The 24,932-nt window shown below is 43.0% G+C and overlaps 1 protein-coding gene across 3 annotated transcripts in view; it reads left to right on the forward strand.

Annotated features, from left to right (window-relative positions):
• ttll4 (tubulin tyrosine ligase-like family, member 4) overlaps window positions 1–24,932 on the forward strand; it is a 132,925-nt gene that overhangs the window by 55,138 nt on the left and 52,855 nt on the right. For all 3 annotated transcript variants that reach the window (XM_084314543.1, XM_084314544.1, XM_084314545.1), the window contains 8 exons: window positions 735–859; window positions 2,567–2,677; window positions 5,303–5,379; window positions 7,405–7,599; window positions 15,513–15,595; window positions 16,375–16,503; window positions 17,049–17,171; window positions 21,788–21,886. In XM_084314543.1, coding sequence (XP_084170669.1) covers window positions 735–859; window positions 2,567–2,677; window positions 5,303–5,379; window positions 7,405–7,599; window positions 15,513–15,595; window positions 16,375–16,503; window positions 17,049–17,171; window positions 21,788–21,886 — 942 coding nt within the window. The remainder of the gene's footprint in view (window positions 1–734; window positions 860–2,566; window positions 2,678–5,302; window positions 5,380–7,404; window positions 7,600–15,512; window positions 15,596–16,374; window positions 16,504–17,048; window positions 17,172–21,787; window positions 21,887–24,932) is intronic.

A 24,932-nucleotide genomic window follows, 5' to 3' on the forward strand; every position in this document is an offset into this window, starting at 1 on the left:
TACTCTGGTCAAGAATGACCGACAGAAACAGGCTGAAGGGGTACAGATGGGGGGGAAGACACTCTGGGAAAGGCACGGCTGCAGTCCGGGATTCGAACTCGCTAAACCCCAGATCCGTGACGAGCACGGTTGTCCCCGGCGCCGAAATAGCGCTTGAGCTACTGGAGCTCCCCGATTGCTGTCGTTTTAACTTGATGGGGTGACCCCATTTCCATAGTGGAGGACCCAAGGTTGGGAAAGTCGGACGTAATCGGTTCCAGATTACTGATCTGTAACGTAAACCTACTCCACTCAATCAGGTTAATCTAAATACTCACGTTTCATTTAAATAATACATCCACAGAGCTTTTAGAAAGGTGCAGAAATAAAAGTAATGCTTTTCCCACAAATTCTTTTTTTGATTAATGAATTTGTCATTTAAAAAGATTTACAGGTCCAAAATACATCCCTACTTCCCATGTCCTCACGTGGAATGCACCGGTTTGGATAAATGACATGCTGGTGCTCTAGTGCGACATCTAGTGGCTGAATGTTATCTAGCACTTTTAGTAAAATAGACAATTCATTCAAATGCACAAACTGAAATGTGTTGTACGCCATAGTATTGATTGACAGTAGTGAAGTGTATATGAATTATTTATAATATGTGACCTAACTAATTGGGAATCCTTGTGGGGATAATTTATTTGGGGGATTAGATGATTGATTGATGATGTGTTTTGTGTGTATATCAGTCTCAGCATTGAGGAGCCTATGGCGTCAGAGGCGGTGGACAATCGGGAAGAGAAGCCAGCTCTGGTCACCAGTATGTTCCCTTACTGCCCCTCCACATTGTACTTCAGCACCACCGACGAGAGAGGTAGGACGACTCTGAGAGAGAGATACTGGGAGAGAGCGATACTGGGAGAGAGAGAGCGATCTGGTTTATGATGAAATATATGAGTGAATTGTGAGTAGTATATTTATGAAGTATGTGATTATATGAGTGGATTGTGAGTAGGGATGTCCGATATTATCGGCCTACCGATATTATTGTGAGTAGGGATGTCCGATATTATCGGCCTACCGATATTATCGGCCGATATTGGCATTCAAATGTGATATCGGAAATGATCTGTATCGGTTTTCAAAAAAAATGTAAAATTTAAAAAAATCTTTTTTTTTTACATTTATTTAACCTTTATTTACCCAGGCAAGCAAGTAAGAACAAATTATGATTTTATTTATTGTCAAAAGTATGCATAATGTTGTGTTAATTCCACGACAAGAGATATGTAATGTTAACACTTTAATCACCGAAACGCCGAAACTCGTCATTGCCCGCCATGCTCATTCTGCCGAAGACGCCGTAACACGTCTTTGATATCAATATTTCAAAAATCTGTGATCGAAATCATATTTCTCCTCCGGGGACCTGAGATATACTGCTGAGCTCCACTCAACTCTAACGGTTCAAGAGCGCCATCTGGTGGCCGATCGGCAGATCGCCCAACAGGAAGTCATGTGGATGAAGTGGTGCTCACCCATATTTCGTCCGGGCACTCGCTATCATTAGCAGGACTCCATCTTGACACAGTGAACACCGATCGGTGCAAATAACTCGACAAACAACATGATTTGGACGTATATACTATTATACAACCTGGAGATGGATCGGGTATTTCGACATCCCATAATAGGAATATCTCTGCTCCACGCTCATCCCCCAACGGCGCGAGGAAGATACGGTGAGTTTCAGCGTTATTTTCTAATGTCTGCTATACTAACTGCTCTGATGATCATATCACCCACACTAGATGAATGATATAACGTTGCCCACAGAATTATAAACGACCCCCCGCCCATCCGGTCAACATCAGATGATACGTAGTAACTTCTAGAATCACGTCCAGTTGACATTTTTTATCTCGCGCCGATTGCTATCAAACTGTATTTCATCATCAATATAATGCGTTTGGAGCTATAAATCACTTTCTGGAGAAAGCTGCAGAAAACGATAAAAAACATACTTATACTTTAGACCGTATTTTAGTATGAATATGTGAATGAAAAAGTATAACGTTGCTACACCCTGAACAATAGATATAGGACATTGAATGGGCCATAATAATGTCAATTTAGCAATAAAATTTAAAAGGTAATAGCCCTGCAAAGAAGGGGAACTTCTCCATAGACAAATAGAGATGGCGAGGGATGGTAAATTATGAATTTAACCATGGCGATCAAAGTGTTAATTACCTGAAACACCCTGCATATATCGGTATCGGTTGATATCGGTATCGAAAATTAAGAGTTGGACAATATCGGTTGATAGCGGTATTGGTAAAAAAGCCAATATCGAACATCCCTAATTGTGAGTATTATATTTATGAAGTATGTGATTATATGAGTGGATTGTGAGTAGTATATTTTGAAGTATGGGATTATATGAGTGGATTATGATGAGTAGTATATTTATGAAGTATGTGATTATATGAGTGGATTATGAGTAGTATATTTATGAAGTATGTGATTATATGAGTGGATTATGAGTAGTATATGATGAAGTGTATGATTTATTTTCCAGTGGAGATGCTTCCTGTGGAACAGAGGAGGCTTCTGAAATGGAAGATGAGTATAGTTACTCCTAACGTTGTCAAACACACCGTCGCCAGGTCCCACTTCAAAGTCACCAAGAGTGAGTTATCTATCTGTAAATATGTGTGTGAGAGAGAGATACAGAGAGAGGGGGGTACACAGAGATAGAGGGATACAGGGAGAGAGAGACACTCGTGGGGCGACAGCGGCTCGGGAGGTAGAGCAGTCGTCTGGTAATCCGGAGGTTCCTGGCTCGATTCCTGCTCCTCCCGGGCAGCGTGTCGAAGTGTCCTTGAACAAGACACCTAATTGCTTCTGATGAGCAGGTTGGCACTCCGCCGTCAGTGTGTGAATGTGTGAGTGAATGGGTAAAATGTGAGGAAAGATAATTTATCTGTTATATGGGAATGATCTGGGATCATTCCTGCAAAGCTAGTTATAAGGCGCTAAGCTAATAACGTTAAATCGATTGGCATTTTGTCCCTACACAAGCTAGAGTTAAAAATCAAAATGCCTATGATCGGTATCATGTTCCACCATGAATGCATGAAAGGGGGTGGGCGGGGGAAGTCATTTCTGATTATTGATTACCAATAACGGCATTCGTTATTACAACAACATATACGCTGATGGCTATGAGAACAAGGCCCGATCAGACTGAAATTTACGTCAAATCGCTCTTACCTGTGGCCGGTTGGATTCCAAAAAGAATTTCCAAGTTATTTGATTGACATCTGGTAGATCCATATGTCCATTGGCTGATGCTATATTCCTTTATTGCATACCGAATTCGGCGTCGCAAAAAGTATTCCCGGCGATCGGGTAAAGCCCTCGCTTCAGGCTAACAGAAAAGTCCACCCGGAGCGAAAAAAAAGTGACACCAGGTCTGAAACAAGGATTACTGCATTCTCGAGACAGCGCCACTACCAGGATCTGGCCGGTACTGCACTTTCCGAGTCCCAATATGCCTTTTCCAGCCAAAAGACAGCTCCGTGACAGTGAATAGGATATTCAAATTGAATAAAAGAAAAAACAAGTTAAACGCGTATATATACGTGATTCAAGCGCTGGCTCCCAATCACGTGTATATACGTGGATGGCCGGGAATGTGTTAAATGGATCTTTTTCAAGTTTTAATACTCCTATCAACATGAGAGTAGATGAATGCTTGCTTTATGCAAAAAATGCATGTTTATTTATTGCCACAATGAGAAATACTGTCCAGAATCTTCAAGTAACTAAGATGCGCAAACTGCAATGTAAAACAAAATGCTAAAAAAGAAAGAAGCCCATCAAAAAAATAACAGATGGGCGTACCAATTTACCAACTGTAACATTACATAGTAATGATTACTAACACAGTAGTGTTTTGAACTTTACACTTGAAGCCATTTAACTTGAAGCCATTTAACACAAAAGGATGACCCCCATGTATTGCAAATTTGCATCAAATTCAAAACAAACAGAGTGATGCACAAAATAACTTAAACAAAAATAATAACTTAAAACAATGAATAGTGTGCATGAAATAATAGAGGAAAGAGAAAGTTAGGAACTTGTTACATTCACCGACAGAAGGGCTGGGGACTCACCCCCCCCCCCCCCCCCCTCTCTCACACACACACACACACACACACACACACACACACACACACACACACACACACACACACACACACACACACACACACACACACACTCCCATCTCTCTTTCTCTCTTGCCCCCCCTCATATCTCTAACCCCCCCCCTCTCTCTCACTCTCACACACACTTTGAGTCAGAAACAAACATAGTATCAATGAGAGTATCAATTATTCACCTGAGTGAAGTCCAATAGTCTCTGTCGAGTGCAACTGTGCCGCTCTGCCCTAATGCCTCTCGTCTTGGATGCGATGCGTATTATTTCACGCAGACCGTCGTCCTCCACAATGTTAATCGGCCTGCATATCGCGACCGCTGTTGTAAGTTTGCGGCTTGTAGTTTGTGGTCTCCCCTGCAAATGATCCAGCGTGGTTTGCCTCAAGCGAGGGTGCGTAGGGCTCTCCCCATCGGTGCTTGGCCGAGAATTGGTATTTGAGACTAGATGTACTCCGGTGGTAACTAAATCCACATCCACAGTAAATACAAATAACTTTTGTCCTGTCGAGAGAGCCATCTGGCATGGCTTTGAAGCTGAACTTGCCATTCAAAATAGTCCTTTTTGTGCATTATACTAGTGCTCACGGGGTTTGTTGTCATGCAATGTCAGTGCATTGCTTCCTGATTTCCCAAACTACGGAGTGGCCTGAGGTTCAAACATCATAACCGGTTAATCTCGCGTAAAAAAAAAAATAGTGCCGTTAAAAGCATTTTGTGTTAACTTGTTAATAACGCGTTAACTTTAACAGCCTTTTTTTTTAACTACTTTTTCTCCCCATATTTCTATTTTTCTCCCGTCCCCAATTTCGCATTGTCCAATGGACCTGTCTCAAACCCTGCCCTCTTTTCTTGATCCTCCAATCACAACTGTCGCTTACCTCGGACAAACCAAGTTTGTCCGAGGTAAGCGACAGTTGTGATTGGAGGATCAAGAAAAGGGGCAGGGTTTGAGACAGGTCAATTCTACCCTCCCCTGGCTCGAACCCACTGCGCCACCTAGCCGCCCTAACTTTGACAGCCTTAATATGTATGAGAGAGTAAATGTGAGGCTGATTTCTACGTCCTTTAACTACACACTGTGTTGTAGGGAGTCATGACTGGCTGGGCTGCTGGGGACATCATATGAAGTCTCCAGGCTTCAAGGCCATCAAAGAACACCAGAAGGTAAGCCAGCTCCAGTCTTGAGGCCAGGTCCAGGTCCAGTCTTGAGGCCAGGTCCAGGTCCAGTCTTGAGGCCAGCTCCAGTCTTGAGGCCAGGTCCAGTCTTGAGGCCAGGTCCAGTCTTGAGGCCAGGTCCAGCTCCAGCCTTGAGGCCAGGTCCAGGTCCAGTCTTGAGGCCAGGTCCAGGTCCAGTCTTGAGGCCAGCTCCAGTCTTGAGGCCAGGTCCAGTCTTGAGGCCAGGTCCAGTCTTGAGGCCAGGTCCAGCCTTGAGGCCAGGTCCAGCTCCAGCCTTGAGGCCAGGTCCAGTCTTGAGGCCAGGTCCAGCTCCAGCCTTGAGGCCAGGTCCAGTCTTGAGGCCAGGTCCAGTCTTGAGGCCAGGTCCAGTCTTGAGGCCAGGTCCAGTCTTGAGGCCAGGTCCAGGTCCAGTCTTGAGGCCAGGTCCAGTCTTGAGGCCAGGTCCAGGTCCAGTCTTGAGGCCAGGTCCAGCTCCAGCCTTGAGGCCAGGGCAGCTTGAGGCCAGGTCCAGTCTTGAGGCCAGGGCAGCTTGAGGCCAGGGCAGCTTGAGGCCAGGTCCAGTCTTGAGGCCAGGGCAGCTTGAGGCCAGGGCAGCTTGAGGCCAGGGCAGCTCTTTAACAAAAAAATGTGGCTAGTTTTGCATAACCAAAGTAATTTGCGATTTATTATACTTTATACTTATAGCACATGCATGAGTCTGGTCTCTTTTGAAAGGAAGCATTCTGAACTTCCTTTCACAAAGAAAAAGAATCACTCTGAGTCCTAATGAAATAGAGTTACAGAGGTTTGAACACACTGAAGTAAACACCCAGTTTACCCACAACGTGGTCACTTGTCCGAATGGCTTGTCAAATGACGCTCGTCGGATGTTTCGTCTTGTAACTCGAGAGATTGGAACGCGCGCAATAGGTCGAGTAGGGTGACGATCGAAAGGCGGCAAATTCAACTTTCCAACAACGTATTGGTTGATCGGCAAAATGCAGCCCGGAGCATAGGCAGACGAGGGCAAAGTGCCGTGACATCCGATGCATAAGAGGTTAAGGAGTGGGGTAACATGGGCTGACATCAGTTCCATGTCCCCAATGGAAAAATGTGTTAACATCTGCAACAAAAATATATATACCGTACATCATCTGTTTTATCTAATAAGTTAACGTCTGTTCACCTCATTCCAATCATTTCTATTGCAGTAAAATGGGATTGTCAATAAAAAAATTATTATTATTTAAATATTAATACTTGGCATCACTGTATCAATATAATATCGGCACGCAAAATATTGTGATATATTGCTGTATCGATTATCCCCCACCCCTAGTAACAATGTGAATGCACTACAGGTGATGCATACAGGTGAATGTTCTTTACCTCTCATTTGAACGTATCTGTCGGCTCTGACTTGAGGATGCACATGCTCACTAGCTACCATGATTGGAATGATTTGAACTTGTGATGCTTATAACCATCACAACTGTGAGTTTGCTAACCTAGCTAATGTTAGTCAGTTGTTTTATTTTATAGGCTACATAACCTCACTAACCTAGCTATTGTTAGTCAGTTGTTTTATTTAGTAGGCTACATAAACACTAACCTAGCTAACGTTAGTCAGCTGTTTTATTTAGTAGGCTACAGAATCTCTACATAAACACTAACCTAGCTAACGTTAGTAAGTTGTTTTATTTATTAGGCTACATAACCTTTATATAAACACTAAGCCTATTTAGTAGGCTTTCTCCTTCTGACTCGTGTGTGTGTGTGTGTGTGTGTGTGTGTGTGTGTGTGTGTGTGTGTGTGTGTGTGTGTGTGTGTGTGTGTGTGTGTGTGTGTGTGTGTGTGTGTGTGTGTGTGTGTGTGTGTGTGTGTGTGTGTGTGTGTGTGTGTGTGTGTGTGTGTGTGTGTGTGTGTGTGTGTGTGTGTGTGTGTGTGTGTGTGTGTGTGTGTGTGTGTGTGTGTGTGTGTGTGTGTGTGTGTGTGTGTGCGTGCGCTTATGCCTGTGTTTGGTTCCACACACAGTTGAACCACTTCCCAGGCTCCTTCCAGATCGGCAGGAAGGATCGTCTGTGGAGGAACCTGTCCAAGATGCAGGCTCTCTTCGGGAAACGAGAGTTCAGCTTCTTCCCCCGTTCCTTCATCCTACCGCAGGACATCAAGCTGCTCCGCAAAGCGTGGGAGGACAGTGGATCGAGACAGAAATGGATTATCAAACCTGTAAATAATCGAATCCATTAACACATTCCTTGCCACGCTTATATCCATCGATGTAGGCTCACTGCCACCACTCTAAGCCTATGGAGATGTTCACCTTCTTTGCAGGGCTATAACTTTTTTAATTGTATTGCTAAATTGACATTACTATGGCCCATTCAACATCGATTATCTATCGTTCAGGATGTAGGAACGTTATACTTTTTCATTCATAGATTCTTCAAAAATACCTTCTAGAATATAAGTATGTTTTTATCGTTTTCTGCAGTAATTCACAGAACGTGAGTTATAGGCATAAACGCATATATAGATTATCAACCGCCGTTTATTCCCGATACACGCTATATTAAAAAATTCAACTGTATATGATCCCATATGTTATGATTCATCATGCTCGGATGAAAGGGGGGGGGGGGTCGTTTATAATTCCGTGATCGTCAGTAAATGCTTTATGTAGTATGGGTGATATATTGATTAGATCGGTTTGCAGTGAAAAGAATAAACAATCAAGCTGAAAGTAACGTTACTGTCCTCTTACCGTTCGCCGATGAGACTGGAGGAAAAAGATCCCACTTATTTGACGTTGATCTACTAGATCCATTTCCGGTTTGTATGGTGCAATAAACGCCCAAATCATATTGATTATTGAGTTATGGCAGTGATCCATATGCACACCAGTGTTTGTCTGTAGTCCCGCAACGATATGTGACTGCCGGACGGATTTCCCAGATGCACTGATGGCCACTTCCGGTTGTAACTCGCCCGATCATCCACCAGGCGGCGGTATTGAGGCATTGCACTATTGTGCAGGGTCCCACTGTATCACCAGAGGCTGGGTGGCGGAATTATGAATGCCATGGCGAAAATGAAATATGATCTCAATATCGCTGTGTACAGCGTGGTCTGGCAGAATTTGCATGGCCGGCAAACACGCTGTACAGCGGGATTGGCGGTGGATGTGTTAACAGTTCATTAGTTAGATTATTATAATGTAGGAAGGCCTGGGAGGACGGTGATCACGGCTGTTAAAAATATGTTTGTAAAGGAGCTATCTATTGGTAATTGGGAAAATAATCATTTCGAAACAAAGATCTTCTCAGGTGGAGGTCCTTGAGATAAAATCTAATCAGATGGGGTTCTGCAGCCTAATGTGTAACCAATTAGGGGATTGAAATCAATCTCGACTTCTATTGTTTAAGTTTTAAGTTTATTTGGATCCCCATTAGCCACAGCAGTGCTGGGGCTATTCTTCCTGGGGTCCATAACACATAAAATACAGTTACAGACTTATACACTCACAACATTTACATGTCATACAGACAATTAAAACAACAATAAAAACCCTTATACACTCATAACATTTACATGTCATACAGACAATTAAAACAACAATAAAAACCCTTATACACTCACAACATTTACATGTCATACAGACAATTAAAACGACAATAAAAACCCTAATCAAATTCATAATACAATATACAAATATATACTCCTTATGAATGAATTCATAATACAATACAATAATACCTACTCATAATTAATTCATAATACGATACAGCATAATATACTATTTAGCTTTTACATACATTATCTATGTTCATATCAGCCAATTATACAATATTTTAATAATATATCCCTATCAGACAGGTCCACAACCTTTAATTGTGGACCCTTCCTCATGAGGGTCTACTGAGACCACAGGAGAATTCTTGAAGAATCTGTATACTTACCCTTACTACTGATAGGATCTGCTTATCAAGATTTCTCCCTGTATTAACTCCAAAGGAGGCTCCTTAACTTAGGCGCTTGTTACACTGAGTGTTTTTGTGCTCGTTTTTAATCCTTTTTTGAATACGTCTGCTGTCCCTTTTACACAGAAATGCGTTTTTTGGCGGATACGTTGTGGCCCTACTGAAAACGCTAAATTGTGTTTTCCGTTTTGGAGTAGCGCCAAAATTCGCCGACAACAATTGTGTAATCTGCACAGAGCCGTTGTTGCGAAAACGCCCATGCGCAGTAGATGCCATCTGCGTGCCCTTCCGGTGACCGCAGAGCTGTCCCAAATAGCTGCAGCTACCATGTGTTGTCAAGTTATTGTTATAAGGACCCCAGTCCAAGCTACAACAGTCTGCATTCCCTTAACAATTGTTTGTATTGAGCCGTATTGTATTGTACCCATTATGCAATATGTTAAATAAAGTTTACATCCATTCATTCTGCTAGCATTACCGATTGCATGAGCAGCTGGCTAACGTTAGCTATCAGACCCTGTTAGCTCAGAGCTCCTCTTTCAATCTTAACAAGCATTAAAGGGGAACTATCTTATAAATGGCCTTTTTCAGTGTTTAGCATTGTTTCCTAGTTATGTGGACTTATATTAACATGATCTATGTCTCTAATTCTCATATTGGCGCATTCTTCCAATTCTCCTCTCACAATATTCACCCTCACTGAACTGAGTCATCTGAAAATGTGCTGATTTGTGATGTCAGAGAGACTCAGCTGCATAATAATGTGGCTGTGTAGCATCAGGCTGATGTGGCTGCTGCACCCCAGCAGCCACATCAGCTCAAAACGGCTTAAGATCTTGAGGTAGAAAAATGCTGTTTTTGAGTACTTGATTAGAAATACAAAACAATTAATTAAAAAAAAAAAAATTACAGAGGTGTTCCATAAACTCACAGGAATTGTGTAAAAGTGCCCAAATAGTGAAAGAAATAGTAAAATAGTTCCCCTTTAAACAAAATGGCCCAGTCATCTATTCACCTTTGTTTAATACACACGGCGTTGTCTCTAATGTTATCTAGCTGTGATGGCTCCCGATATCATCAGTTTGGTGCTGGCTAACTAGCGTGAGCTAACGTTAGCTTCTAGCCACAATGCTATACTGTTATAATGGCATATTCCATTCACGTTAGCATGCAGCTAACAATGTAGCTAACAACGTCACCGATCTTTTTTGAGACTAAACTATCCGCTCTTGGTGGTCACTTGTGTTGATGTTAGTTTTGTTTCATCAACAAATGAGAGGCAGAACACACAGTGAATGTATCCGTTTTGTTTATTGCACTTTTATTACACTTTGCTGAAAAAGAAGTGCTGCATTGGGTAAATAGGCAAAGATGGCGGCGCCCGCCTTGTTGACATTTTCTTTGCAGGAAGTGTATTGGCACATTCAAGTTCTGATTTGTTGAAAATTGCCTTCATGTTCGCCACATACTGCCACCTACTGCTTTGGCAGTGTACTACATCACTGTGCTCAGGTGACAAAACGAAAGTGTGACTCGCCTCCCGCTACGTTGCGGCGAAACTCATCTGAAAATGAAACGAAAATGAAATGAAAGTCTAACCGCAGCCTTAACCTCTTAACACATTCCCGGCCATTGGGGGCCGTCTAATCTCACGCTATAAGGTCAGCATTTTAAAACAGACTTGCATTGTGCGTGTAGAGCTAAATCTATACTTTATAGTATTGCTATCTGTCCATTCTCATTGTCAATTGAGACCATAAACCGTCCCTTCAAAATGGCTTAAAGAAATAATTTTTTCATCAATACGTTCCCATGTTATAGCGTCTTGAATATAAGCGTTATATGGGATTTGGTCTAGTATATTTCCTGGAAGGCGAGATACAGGGCGCTAAGCTAATAACATTAAATCGAACAGCGTTTCGGCACTACAGAAGCTAGAGCTAAAACTCAAAATGCATATTGTCGGTATTCATGGTCCACCATGACTGCATGAAAGGGGGGGGGCGGGGGACGTTGTTTCTGATGATTGGTTACCAATAACGGCGTTAGCCTCAGTAGCCACATTCGCTGATCGGCTGGTTGAGTATGATAACAAGGCCTGATCAGCATGTAATTTATGTGAAAAGATCTTACCGTGGGCCGGTTGGATCACCAAAAGGATTTCCCAGTTATCGATCGTCATCTGGTAGATCGATATGTCCATTGGCTGATGATATATTCCTTTACTGCATAGTGAATTCGGCGTTGCAAAAGGTATTCCAAGCTACAGGTTACACGTATAGATTCCAGCTAACAGGAAACTCCATTGAAAGTCAAAAAAAATAAAGCACCGTTCTGCCACAGGGAACACTGCATTATCGAGACAGCTCCCCTACGAGGATCTGGCCGGTAATGCACTTTTCAGAATTCCAAGAGTAGGGTAAATCTGCAGTGCCGCTCGGTGACATTGAGTAGGTTATTAAAATGGAATAAAAGCCAAAACAACCTTGCCACGAACATGTCCGTGGTTGGCCCTCTACCGTTGGGTCCAAAACATGGACATGTCCGTGGTTGGCCGGGAACCAGTTAAGCCCTAGCCATATTTTCATATAATTCGTCTAAAAGTACATACCCAAGTAAATGGAAGATGGCTCCACTTCTACAAGGTCCATTTGCATGTTCTTGGTATCTATGGACATCTATGGATCTCAGGGAATGTATTCCCAGTGTCAGAAATATTGTGTCTGTTACTATGCTTGAGTAAATTGTAATGAACCAAAGGAGAATATAAAATATTATTATTATTTTTTTTCTTTTCATCTTTGACAAGTGAGCTCAGTCAACACCATCAAGTGTACAAATAAATCTAAGCAAATGAACAAAGGGCACATGATTTACAGTGTTTTTTGTAGATACAGTACTGGATTTTGCCATCCGGACACATGCAATTTGAAATATGAATATAGAATATCAGGCCCATAAATTACCTTATTATGGCTAAGTCATACATCTATGGATCGACCCAAATCTCCTCTTTCTCCAGAGTTAAATCTGGATTTAGTACCACCAGGCGCCCGTTACAGAGCAGCAAAGACTATCTACTGCTGCATCTACAAATGTTTGTTTGTGAGATATAAAAACGATTTTCGCGTCAAGATCTTGTAGTCAAATGTAGTCAACAAGGCGCTTGTTGGACTACATTTGTATGCGGCTGGTGTGAGCTGGGTAGTGTAGTTTTATAAAATGTAGACGTCCATCGAAAGCCCTGGGTCTCCTCTTTCGTAGGACTACAACGATTTCATGACGGCTTCCTGTCCTGACGTCTAAATAGTTTTCCGGTGCAATGCGCAGATATTTTTACAAGCTTATATTTAGCTAATAACACTTCAAATAATTGGTAAACAAACGTAGTATAAATAAATTATAAATCTATCGGCCTTAACACATTGGACGCCAGACCCGAGTATAGTCAGGTTAACTCGCCAACGCTTGAACGCCAATCACGAGTATAGTCTGGTTTTAATCGTTATTTCTTTTATTAGCGATATCCATTCATTTTCATCCATCCAACCTGATGTTATCGTTGGGAATGGGTCTGAGCTCGCAAAAGGGCAAATGCCGCCGCCTATCGTCTCCCGGATGGTATTGCACATCATTGGATTGGATTAGCTGGGGATGTGCATCCAAAAAAAAAGTCCGGTCCAGGTTTTCCTTCTCGGGCATGCAGTATATTATGCCACATTGACTGGGGACACTCTGAGCAGCGTGGATTATGTGTTTTGGATATATAACGTTGGATCAATAAACGCGATCAATATTTGGAATGGCGATCAGGAATTGGATTAATCTTTTTGCAGGACATCAGATGTGAGGTAAGGACTCACTATGTTACCAATCTTGGGTTAATCAGATGTTCCTTTCACCGCCATCGGAGCGTGTGTGTGTGTGTGTGCGTGCCGTTGGCGCCGACCAATGCACGGATAAGTGATTTTCAGCCCGCTTCTGTATCGTGCATGAGGACACATATAATAGCGATAATCTAGCGTGTATTTGAAAACTATTCATAAATCAAGCGACAAATGACAACGTGTTTAGTGTATTCCACTAAAACGCTATTATCGCGTCTTTTCCTGGAATTACACAGAAGCACCCAAACTATATTCATATTCAAAACGGTATAAAACGGAAATGTACTGATGAAAAAACAATCCGTTTTGTACATGTTGACTGCAAGCAACTCATTGATAAGTGACTGGTGTATTAGACCCATAGCCATAATTTAAGATATATATATATATATTTTTTTTTAATTTATTTTTTTTTTCTGATTTTTCCTCCGATTTTCTCCCCGTCCCAATTAGTCGTTGTGCCAATTCCCCCCCTCCCCTACCTGGCGCTGTATGCATGTTCTCCTACGAGTCGGTACAAGGCGTCCCGAATCGATCACACGCTTCCTTTTAGACGTGCGCCGACAGCCAGTGACGTATTTTCACTTGGCAGCGAGGGCTCTCATTGGTGAAGCATAACGCGTGGGAGGGCACGCTATCTCCACCAAGTCCTGCCCCGCTGAGCAAGTGCCGAGACCTGACCTGTAGGCGTCGCTGTCCACAACGCCAGATTCCCACCCTCCAGCTTTTCCCACCCCCTAATACAGCCAATTGTATTAGTGTGAGCGGCCAGCCAAGCTGGTGACAACGCTGGGAGCTGGATTCGAACAGGCGAACCCAGTGTCTCCCAGCGTTGGTGACGAACGCAATCTCCGCTACGCCACCTGACCGCCCTAATTTAAGATATATTTTAAGCACTCCCATTGATTAAAGCGGTGGCCATCTAGACCTAATTCAGTCATATAGCTCCGGTGCTGAATGTGTTAAGAGAGTTAAGAGTGGCGTAAAAAGTCTTTGACAGAACTAGTTATTTGAAATTCTAAATATCAGAGTATTTCGCCCTTTGAAATTCCTATAATTCCTCAAGTGTGCCCTCTAAGCAAAGTAAATAATTTGACTCCACAATGCTTTGTAATGTGACACCACTTGTGACCTGCTGGCTCATCTCTTAACAAGGTTGAGAACCACTGCTGTAGAGTGTCATTCTAGTTAACCTTCTCCTCTCTCCTGTAGCCAGTCTCAAGGAGTTAACCTTCTCTCTCCTTTAGCCAGCCTCAACTAGTTAACTTTCTCCTCTCTCCTGTAGCCAGCCTCAACTAGTTAACCTTCTCCTCTCTCCTTTAGCCTGCCTCAACTAGTTAACCTTCTCCTCTCTCCTTTAGCCTGCCTCAACTAGTTAACCTTCTCCTCTCTCCTTTAGCCTGCCTCAACTAGTTAACCTTCTCCTCTCTCCTTTAGCCTGCCTCAACTAGTTAACCTTCTCCTCTCTCCTTTAGCCTGCCTCAACTAGTTAACCTTCTCCTCTCTCCTGTAGCCTGCCTCAACTAGTTAACCTTCTCCTCTCTCCTTTAGCCTGCCTCAACTAGTTAACCTTCTCCTCTCTCCTGTAGCCTGCCTCAACTAGTTAACCTTCTCCTCTCTCCTTTAGCCTGCCTCAACTAGTTAACCTTCTCCTCTCTCCTGTAGCCAGCCTCAACTAGTTAACCTTCTCCTCTCTCCTGTAGCCAGTCTCAACGAGTTAACCTTCTCCTCTCTCCTGTAGCCAGTCTCAACGAGTTAACCTTCTCCTCTCTCCTCTAGCCTCAGCTAGTTAACCTTCTCTCTCCTTTAGCCAGCCTCAACTAGTTAACCTTCTCCTCTCTCCTGTAGCCAGTCTCAACGAGTTAACCTTCTCCTCTCTCCTGTAGCCAGTCTCAACGAGTTAACCTTCTCCTCTCTCCTCTAGCCTCAGCTAGTTAACCTTCTCTCTCCTTTAGCCAGCCTCAACTAGTTAACCTTCTCCTCTCTCCTGTAGCCAGCCTCAACTAGTTAACCTTCTCCTCTCTCCTGTAGCCAGCCTCAACTAGTTAACCTTCTCCTGTAGCCTCAGCTAGTTAACCTTCTCCTCTCTCCTGTAGCCAGCCTCAACTAGTTAACCTTCTCCTGTAGCCTCAGCTAGTTAACCTTCTCCTCTCTCCTGTAGCCAGCCTCAGCTAGTTAACCTTCTCCTCTCTCCTGTAGCCAGCCTCAGCTAGTTAACCTTCTTCTCTCTCCTGTAGCCAGCCTCAGCTAGTTAACCTTCTCCTCTCTCCTGTAGCCAGCCTCAGCCAGGGGAATAGGAATCCAGGTTATCCACAAATGGAGCCAGATGCCCCGCAAGAGACCACTACTAGTACAGAAGTAAGTCAACTTGAGTAACTAGTACCTACTATCTCATCATGACCCAGTGTGTTTAGAGACCGCTGCACTACTTGTAACTAGCATCTTATCACTTAGCACCCAGCCCTAGTTTAGAGACTACTACTAGTACAAGACTAAGTCAACCTGACTCGTATCCTACCAGGACCCTTTGGGTTTTGAGACCACTCTTTAGATTTGTTTCCGGTAAAATCCTGATGAAAATGAACAGGCAATTCCTCATGAATATCTCTTCATGTGCCAGTCTTTGAGAAGTCTCAAGAAAATCTGCATACACACCAATAACATGTTGTACAATATTGCCTGATACCAGGCTAAAGCTCTTGAGCTTTGTATACTGTATGTGAAGCAAGGCCACAGATACCAAGAACAAAATACTAGACTTTCAATTGTTTAAAATATGGCATTCATACATTTCTATTTTCTGTAAAATACTGTAGCCAGCCAAAATGGTCAATATCAAGTACATCTAATAGTATTGAAGATATGTGAGTACTCAAAATGACGTTCTCATTCTTGTATTAGGTTAGCACCATCAAAATATGTAAATATATTTGATTTTATACAAGCTATACTGTTGTTGTTTTATAATCCATAGTTATACTTCTGTATGTTGATGCACCTTATTGTTTCAGTTACATATTTGTTCATTCCTGTCTCTAGGTACCTCCACAAGCCCTGCCTCATCATATTTGTTTATTCTTGTCTCTAGGTACCTCCACAAGCCCTACCTCATCATATCTGTTTATTCTTGTCTCTAGGTACCTCCACAAGCCCTACCTCATCAGCGGTAATAAGTTTGACCTCCGTATCTACGTATACGTGACCTCTTACGACCCTCTGAGAGTTTACATCTTCTCTGATGGACTGGTCCGCTTCGCCAGCTGCAAGTGAGTTCAGATTAGACAAAAAACTAAATAAATTCCATGAGAATACTGTGAGAATACCGTGATAATACCACGAGAATACCATGAGAACACCCTGAGAATTGCATGAGAATACCCTGACAATACCATTTAAATACCCTGAGAAAAGCATGAGAATACTGTGAGAATACCCTGAGAATACCATGATAATACCATGAGAATACCCTGAGAATACCATGAGAACAGCATGAGAACAGCATGAGAATAGCATGAGAATAGCATGAGAATACTGTGAGAATACCATGAGAATACCATGAGAATACCCTGAGAATACCATGGAAATACCATGAGAATACCCTGAGAATAGCATGAGAATACTGTGAGAATACCCTGAGAATAACTTGAAAGTTGTGGCGTTAATGAGACAACTACATTATTAGAGTTTCAATGTTTTACATCCTCTATCAATGCAAATAGATTTGGCATTTTCTTTCTAAAGTGGTTACCAATGGTTACAGGCAGCCATGATGGAAAAAAGTACATAAAGTTAATTGTGTGTTTCCTCTCAGGTATTCATCTTCTATGAAGAGTCTGAGCAACAAGTTCATGCACCTCACCAACTACAGCGTCAACAAGAAGAACTCTGAGTACCAGACCAACACTGACAACAAGGCCTGTCAGGGACACAAGTGGTGAGAGAGAGACCGGCATAATGCTGTTCTGACAGAATACCGCAATGCCGTGTTTAGGGATGGGTACCGAATTCGGTACTTTTAAAGGTACCTACCGAAACACGTCGGTACTACCGAGTATCGATTCACGTGAGATCCAACAGTGCCAATTTTCGGTGCGAGTGTGAGAGTGAAAGTGAGAGAGAGAGAGAGAGAGAGAGAGAGAGAGAGAGAGAGCGTGTGTGTGTGTGCGAGCAAGCATGAGAGTGAAGCCCTTCCCATAGTCGAGCGCACCGTACACGGAGTAGACTCCCGCGGGCTCAAAGCGGACCCAAAGGGTACTCAAAGCAGACCCAAAGCAGAGTCCAAGTGCGAAGCTCCTATTTTCTGACGCGCGGACGTCCGCGGCGCCCACTTGGTGTCACACAAAACGCTGCTCTGGGTTTTGGTTGACATCGAACTGCATTTAATGTGACGCCAATCTGCATTTGACTCTGACCACTCGCTCCATGCCAAGAGAGAGTAGGACTTGAGATGTTTGAATGGCTTTTCTAAATGAAGTGTGTAAAACTGCCTGTTTTATTATCGAAATATTGGAAACGGAGATAACATACTCTTTATTTTGACATCGTGTAGTAGTAATAGTGAAGTTTGCAGACGACACAGTGGTGGTGGGGCTGATCTCGGACAACGACGAGAAGGCCTACCGGGAGGAGGTTGAGGTACTGGAACGCTGGTGCCAGGACAACAGCCTGCTCCTGAACATTGGTAAAACCAAGGAGCTGATCGTGGATTTTAGGAAGAGACAGCAGGAGACACAAACACCACTGAGGATAAACGGGGCTACCGTGGACAGGGTGAGCAGCTTCAAGTACCTGGGGGTCCACATCTCAGAGGACCTGACATGGACAACACACATAGACTCAGTCGTAAAAAAGGCGAAGCAGCGCCTCTACCACCTGAGACAGTTAAGGAAGTGCAGAGTATCTGGGAAGATACTCCAGTCCTTCTACTCCGGAGCTGTAGAGAGCATCTTGACTGGAAACATCACTGCCTGGTATGGCAACAGCACAGCACAGGACAAGAAGGCCCTACAGAGAGTGGTGCGCTCAGCCGAGCGTACCACGGGTATTGCACTACCAACCCTGCAGGTCCTATACAACAAGAGGTGCAAATCCAGAGCCTGCAGGATAATGAAAGACCCTCACCACCCCAACAACAGCCTGTTCATGCTGCTGCGGTCAGGCAAACGCCTGCGAACACCAGTAACGAGGACAGAGAGACTTCGGCTCAGCTTCTTCCCCCAGGCCATCAGAGCCTTGAACACTGAACTCTCCATGCACAAGCACACATGAGCACACACACAACACACACACTGTACACGCTCACACACTAGCAGCCACTTTAACATGAGCACACACACACTCATGCTGCACACGCTCACACTTATGGACACTTTACAGAAGGAAAGGTCACTTTAAGAATAGTATAGTAGAGCTTGAGATTGTATAATATAGCATTGTATAGCAGTGTACATAAAGACCCAGTGCCTCATCCGTAGCTAACAGTGTACTGCACTACCACAGGACCTAGCATGTCCTACCATGCTCTGTAAATAACTCATGTACAGATACCGATATGCCCTACTTTGTTTACTTGTTTATTGCACAATGTCGCTCTATTGGTTGGATTCTTATTATATATTATTACTATTGTATTATGCACATCGTTGCGGGCAAGACCCCCCGCATTTCACTGTATACCTGTATGCAGTGACAAATAAAACTCTTGTATCTTGTATCTTGATGACGACGACATGACAGAAGTTGAACAGCGTGGGGAAAATTGTGTAAACTGGCGCGAGACATGTAGGAAATTGGTCCGCGGAGGTCCGCTCGACTATGGGAGCACCTTAAGTTACTTACTAAGTGTAGTAAGATGACGGACGCCCGCTAATAGATATACAGAATGCAGGAAATGAAGTCTTTGTAACAAGAAATGTCCTGGTGGGGGACCCCCAGACCCCCTGCTTAAAAAGTGGCCTGACTGGGGCTATATTTTGCACTATATTTCCTGGCCTGAATGATTTCCCCAGTCCGGCCCTGGTTAAAAGCCTCCAATGCTTATTAGTGTGTGTGCGTTTGAACGTGTGCATGTTTCAACCATACATTTCCAAAAAAAAAAAAAAAAAAAACATTTAATCTTAAAAGAAAAAAAAGTTTTTACCTCCTATAATAGTGGGGGTCGCGGCTCTCTGACACCGTTATTTGGGGGTCGCGGCCTGAAAAGTTTGGGAACCCCTGCCCTAGGTGAGAGACAACCAAACATGTCGTGAAGACCCGCCCTACTCTGCCTTTGATTTGCAGACTGTGGGTGGGGGAATGTGATTGGACCAAAGCAGAGTTCAGTTGACAGACACACAGACAGTGGAGCAGTCGACATTGCAGAGTAACAGAGACACTGCTCCTGCTTGCAGTTGAGATAGCGGAGATTTTCGACTCGTTGCATGTTGGCGCTGTCTCGCAGATAATACATATGAAAAGAATAATTTGATATGTGTGTGACTGACTGTGTATATATATATATGTTGTTCTAAATAAATAATAATAACTATTTGTATAGCACCTTTCATACAGGGGATTGCAGTTCAAAGTGCTTTACAACAGTAAGATGTAAATAATAATAAAGTAATAATACATTTATTTATTAAATATTAAGTTTGGATTTTTTTTTACAACTGAGGTAGGTAGATACAAATTTTAGAGACTAAAGTACAGAAAAAAGGTACCGTTGGGTATAGGGATGGGCATTTTAAAGAAAAATCCAGATCGATTGACGCATGCTATACTCGATTGATCGTGTATTACTCGAAAAGGGAAAAAAAAACGTAAACTATTTTTGTTCAGTCACGTATATACGTTTAAGGAAACCAACAAACGGTTATAATCTTACACATACATGTGAAAAGATATGTAAAAAAATAAATAAAAAATGTAATAAATAATTTTTTCATAAAAATTTATAATTTCGATTTTTTTTAATAATTTTTTTCTCATAGCTACGAGTAATCGAGGAACTCACGCCCATCCCTAGTTGGGTACCGGTATCGATTCAAATGTGAACGGTACCCATCCCTAGCCGTGTTCCAGAGTCGGATAGACGCAGCGCATCTTGGGGTTCTGAAATATGTTTCCAAAAAGGTCCAGGCATAATAGAGGCGCATGGTAATGTCAAGCCCGGCAGTGCTTAATTTTTCAGATGTGAAAAATGTGAACCATCATTTCAATATGGGTTAGAATTTGTAATATCTTCTAGCGCGTGCCAAGCATGACCTCTGCCCTCATTAAATGTTATTTCACAAACCCTACATGTTCATAACCCATGAACTTTGACCCTCCATTCCGTGTTCGTACCTTTCACACAGAACGACATGCCGCCATAATGGGGTAAGATTCCTGGCTTGAACGGGAGGGAGAGAGTGATGAGAGGGAGAGAAGGAGGGAAATAGGGAGGGAGAGATGGAAGACAACATGATAGGGCTGGGTGATATGGCCTAAATATGATATCACGATATTTTCTGACCTTTCGGCGATACGCATCACGATGTTTCTTTTTTCCCCCAAACAATTCATTATGAGGCTTACCAAGACAGTATTTGAGTTTGCAAACTAACATTAAAGACAAAATAAAATACCCATGCATTTAGCATTTTTATATTATATATTAGATTTAGATTATTGGATTATTAGATTATATATTGCATATATTTAGCAATGAGATATTATATGATTTAGATATGAAATATGATGAATTGAAAATGGGGGACCCTGATGTAAACAAGACAAAAGTCTTTCTCTGGTCTGCATCCTCCAGTCCACTGTTGTTGTATTGAGCTGTACTGTATTGTACCCATGCTGCAATCTGTTAATAACGTTTTCATTCATTCAGACGGCAAACAGAATCATTTTGATTGACAGTCGAGTCTGCCAATTACGTCACACCGCTTGCACCCGCCCTGCTATTCTTAGCACCAATCGGCAAGCGCGTATTTTTTTTTTTACTTCCGCTATATCCGCCATTGATTTTGACGAGAGCTCAATGACAACAACAATGGTAGCGGTAGCTCCCCGCGGCCGACGTTTAGCTTTTAGCTCCGCAGGATGACTAAACGACTGGAGGCATAATGATTTTACTGCAACGGATGTTATAATAAAAGCCTTTCCATACATCTGTCTGATTGAAAACTTTATTAACAGACCGCAGAATGGGCACAACTGAGTCAGCACGGGCTGAGATATGAACGACTAATGCTTGCTATCTATCTAGGTCGACCTCGGCCGTTGCTATGTAAATACGCTGATGTTATTGAACGTGTAACTATATAACGTTAATGCCACAAAACGAATGCCTTTGTTATCATAAGTAGTAACTTTGATGCAGTAGTGTGTGTGTGGGGCGGCGCTGTTCAAAAGTTTGAACGTGTGGACCAGATGGGCAAAACATCACGATATCCACGATACGTTTAAAAAGTGTATCGTTAATGAACTGTACCCGATATTTATATAATATCGTCATATCGCCCAGCCCTACAACATGAGGTGATGGATGTATTGATGTATTGTGTTGATTGTGTCCAGGGCGCTGAAGGCCCTGTGGCAGTACCTGGGCTCTAAAGGAGTCAACACTACTCTGATCTGGGAGAAGATCAAAGACATCGTCATCAAAACCATCATCGCGTGAGTACCTTAGTTAACCATTCACTGACTGACTAACTGACTGACTGACTGACTGGTTTACTGACTAACGTAATGGTAGGTTAGAAGGTCATCTGTCTTATATAATACAATGTGTTTATTTTAATGGTAGTTTTTCTACCACTAGTAATTTAAAATGTGGGGTTCCACAGGGGAGCTGCCTAGGCCCACTCCTATTTTCAGCATTTACAAATGACCTACCATTGGCTCTGAATCAGTCATGACTATGTATGCGGATGATTTCACATAATATACAGACACTGACGGTATTGATGAACTAAACGTGTGTCTGCATGAGTTGAAAACAACAGATTAGTTCTAAATATATCAAAAACAACATATATAGTCTTTGGTTGTAGTTATACATTGAGAAAAGAGTTACAGTACAACTCTTGTTCTCAATGAAGGATATAGTACTAGAACAATAACTAACCTACACTGTAGCACTCAACACTTTGATGAACATTGTTACTCAGCTGATAGAGTTGTGCTCTTCCTGATGGCTTGTCGTACAGAACTTGTAAGTCGCTTTGGATAAAAGCGTCAGCTAAATGACTAAATGTAAATGTAAATGTAAACAAGTAATAATAATAATTCATTTATTTTATAAACGCTTCTCAATAATCCGAAGTCGCTGACAGTAGGCAAAAAGAAAAACAAAGAAACAAAGAAACAGAACCACAGGGAACAATATGAATGCACAGGAACATAGAGCCACAGTAACAGATAACAAAAATACAGGAGCCAGTAGGGGAGGGGAGGCAGAGAGGGGAGGGGAAAGGGGAGCGACAGGTTGGAGGAGGGTGGTTATGGGTAGGGAAGGTTAAATGCTAGGGAGACCAGGTAGGTTTTGAGATGGGATTTGAAGGTGGAGAGGGAGGGAGAGTCTCTGATGGTCAGAGGGAGGGTGTTCCAGAGTCGGGGTGCAGCACGTGAGAAGGCCCGATCACCAAAACCTTTGAGTTTGGATGACGGGACAGTGAGGGAAGCAGTGGAAGAGGACCGGAGGGATTGGGTGGAGCGGTAAGGGAGAAGGAGGTCAGTCAGGTAGGGGGGGGCCAGGCTATGGAGGGCTTTGAAGGTGAGGAGTGATAGTTTGAACTGGATGCGTTGCTTAATCGGGAGCCAGTGGAGAGAGTGGAGGACAGGAGTGATGTGGTCACGGGACCGGGTGTTTGTGAGGAGGCGAGCAGCTGAGTTTTTGACCATCTGAAGTCTATGGAAGGAGCGGGAGGTGATGCCAGTGAGGAGGGAGTTGCAGTAATCAAGGCGGGAGGCATGGGCGGAGTTTATGGGGGTGCAGGCCTGGTGGCCGGGGGGGAAATTGCTTTAAAAAAAAAAAAAAAAAAAAAAATCAAGATTGTTTTTATTTTAATAAAATTATAATAATTGTGAGAAACAAATCTGAATTCTATTATGTTTTGTTTTACAATACATTAATTTTATAGTAGTAATCATGTCACATTATAAGGCGAACCTTCTGTAGTGTGGCAGTGAAAGGGTTAACGCGCGCGGCCAAGCACCACCATTTGCAGCAGCAGCAGCAGAATGCCCCGCGCGATAGTACATTGTAACGCTTGTACAAAGCCACTTATTCTGAGATGATAATTAATGTATCTGGATAACCAATGCACGGATTTTGTCGAGGCAGGTAGCGTTATTTCGGGAAAATTGGTCTGGTATATTTTTCGTCCACGAAAAATGGAGGCTGTAATAATTATTATTGCTCGAGAGTCTCTATGAATAATAATAATTAGAGCCTCCATTTTTCATGGACGAAAAATATACCAGACTATAGATATCAATTTCCCCGAAATAACGCTACCTGCCCCGACAGAATCCGTTCATTGGTTATCCAGATACAGATGAATTAGCATCTTAGAATAACAAATAACAAGTAAAAGACAAACGCAACATCTTTTTCTTTTCTTTTCTCCAGCGCGACCAGCACATCTTTCGTTGGATTGGCATGTCTAATAATGCTGTTATTAGAAAATGTGAACTTTTGTTTACACAGCCTTTGACAACCTACTGTATGCATACGTGTGCGCGGCTGTGCGCTTGGCAGAGTGTTGCACAGTATTTTGTTATTTTTGTATGTCATGTTTGGTACAGTAAAGACAAGTGGTCTAGTGGAGCAGCAATATACTTGTTGTGGTCTTTTTATTTTAGTATTTCCTTCTTTATCTTTGTCACTTTGTCAATGATTAAGAGTAAGTCAGTTAAAAATGATCCCCGTAGTGCTGTGTGTGTGAGTGTGTGTGTGTGCTGCTGTACTACCTAAATAAAATAAAAAATTAGGGGTTAGGGCATTGTAAAAACGCTAAAATAATAAAATAAAGGTAAAAAAAATCGCGCGCGCTCGCGGCGCATGCTCGCGGCGCATGCTCGCGGCGCATGCTCGCGGGTATCGTTCGCCAAGCAGTCGCACCCCCTGGCGTCAAGTTCAAACTCCGCCTATGGCGGGAGGAGATGAAGGCATGTATGAGGGATTCAGCAGCAGGGGGGGGAGAGGCAGTGTCTGATTTTGGTGATGATGCGGAGGTGAAAGTAGGAGGTTTTGATGACGGAGCAGACGTGGGGGTCAAATGAGAGGTTGGGGTCCAGGATGACGCCGATGTTGCGAACCAGGGGGAGGGGCAGGGGCGTAACTATGGCGGGGGACACCGGGGACATGTCCCCGGCATGTTTTCAGAATGGAGTTAGTGACGTGTCCCCTGCACGATAATAAACAGTGACGAGACGTGATAGGAAAATGGCTGCTTGGCCATCTCTGAGCCATTGTCATGCAAAGTCAAGTAGCCAGGTGAGCACCCGGCGCTAAGGACCCCAGCTGTCTTTGCATATCAACAACAGCCCAGTATTCAGGTGTGCTCAAATAGGCTACATACTGTAACACCCCTCCCCATTTGGTGTGAAACTGTGATAAATAGCGCAATCTCTCTCTCTCTCTCTCTCTCTTCTCTCTCTCTCTCTCTCTCTCTCTCTCTCTCTCTCTCTCTCTCTCTCTCTCTCTCTCTCTCTCTCT

The sequence above is a fragment of the Notolepis coatsorum genome, assembly GCF_963971535.1.
Source record: "Notolepis coatsorum genome assembly, chromosome: 5".
Taxonomy (NCBI): domain Eukaryota; kingdom Metazoa; phylum Chordata; class Actinopteri; order Aulopiformes; family Paralepididae; genus Notolepis; species Notolepis coatsorum.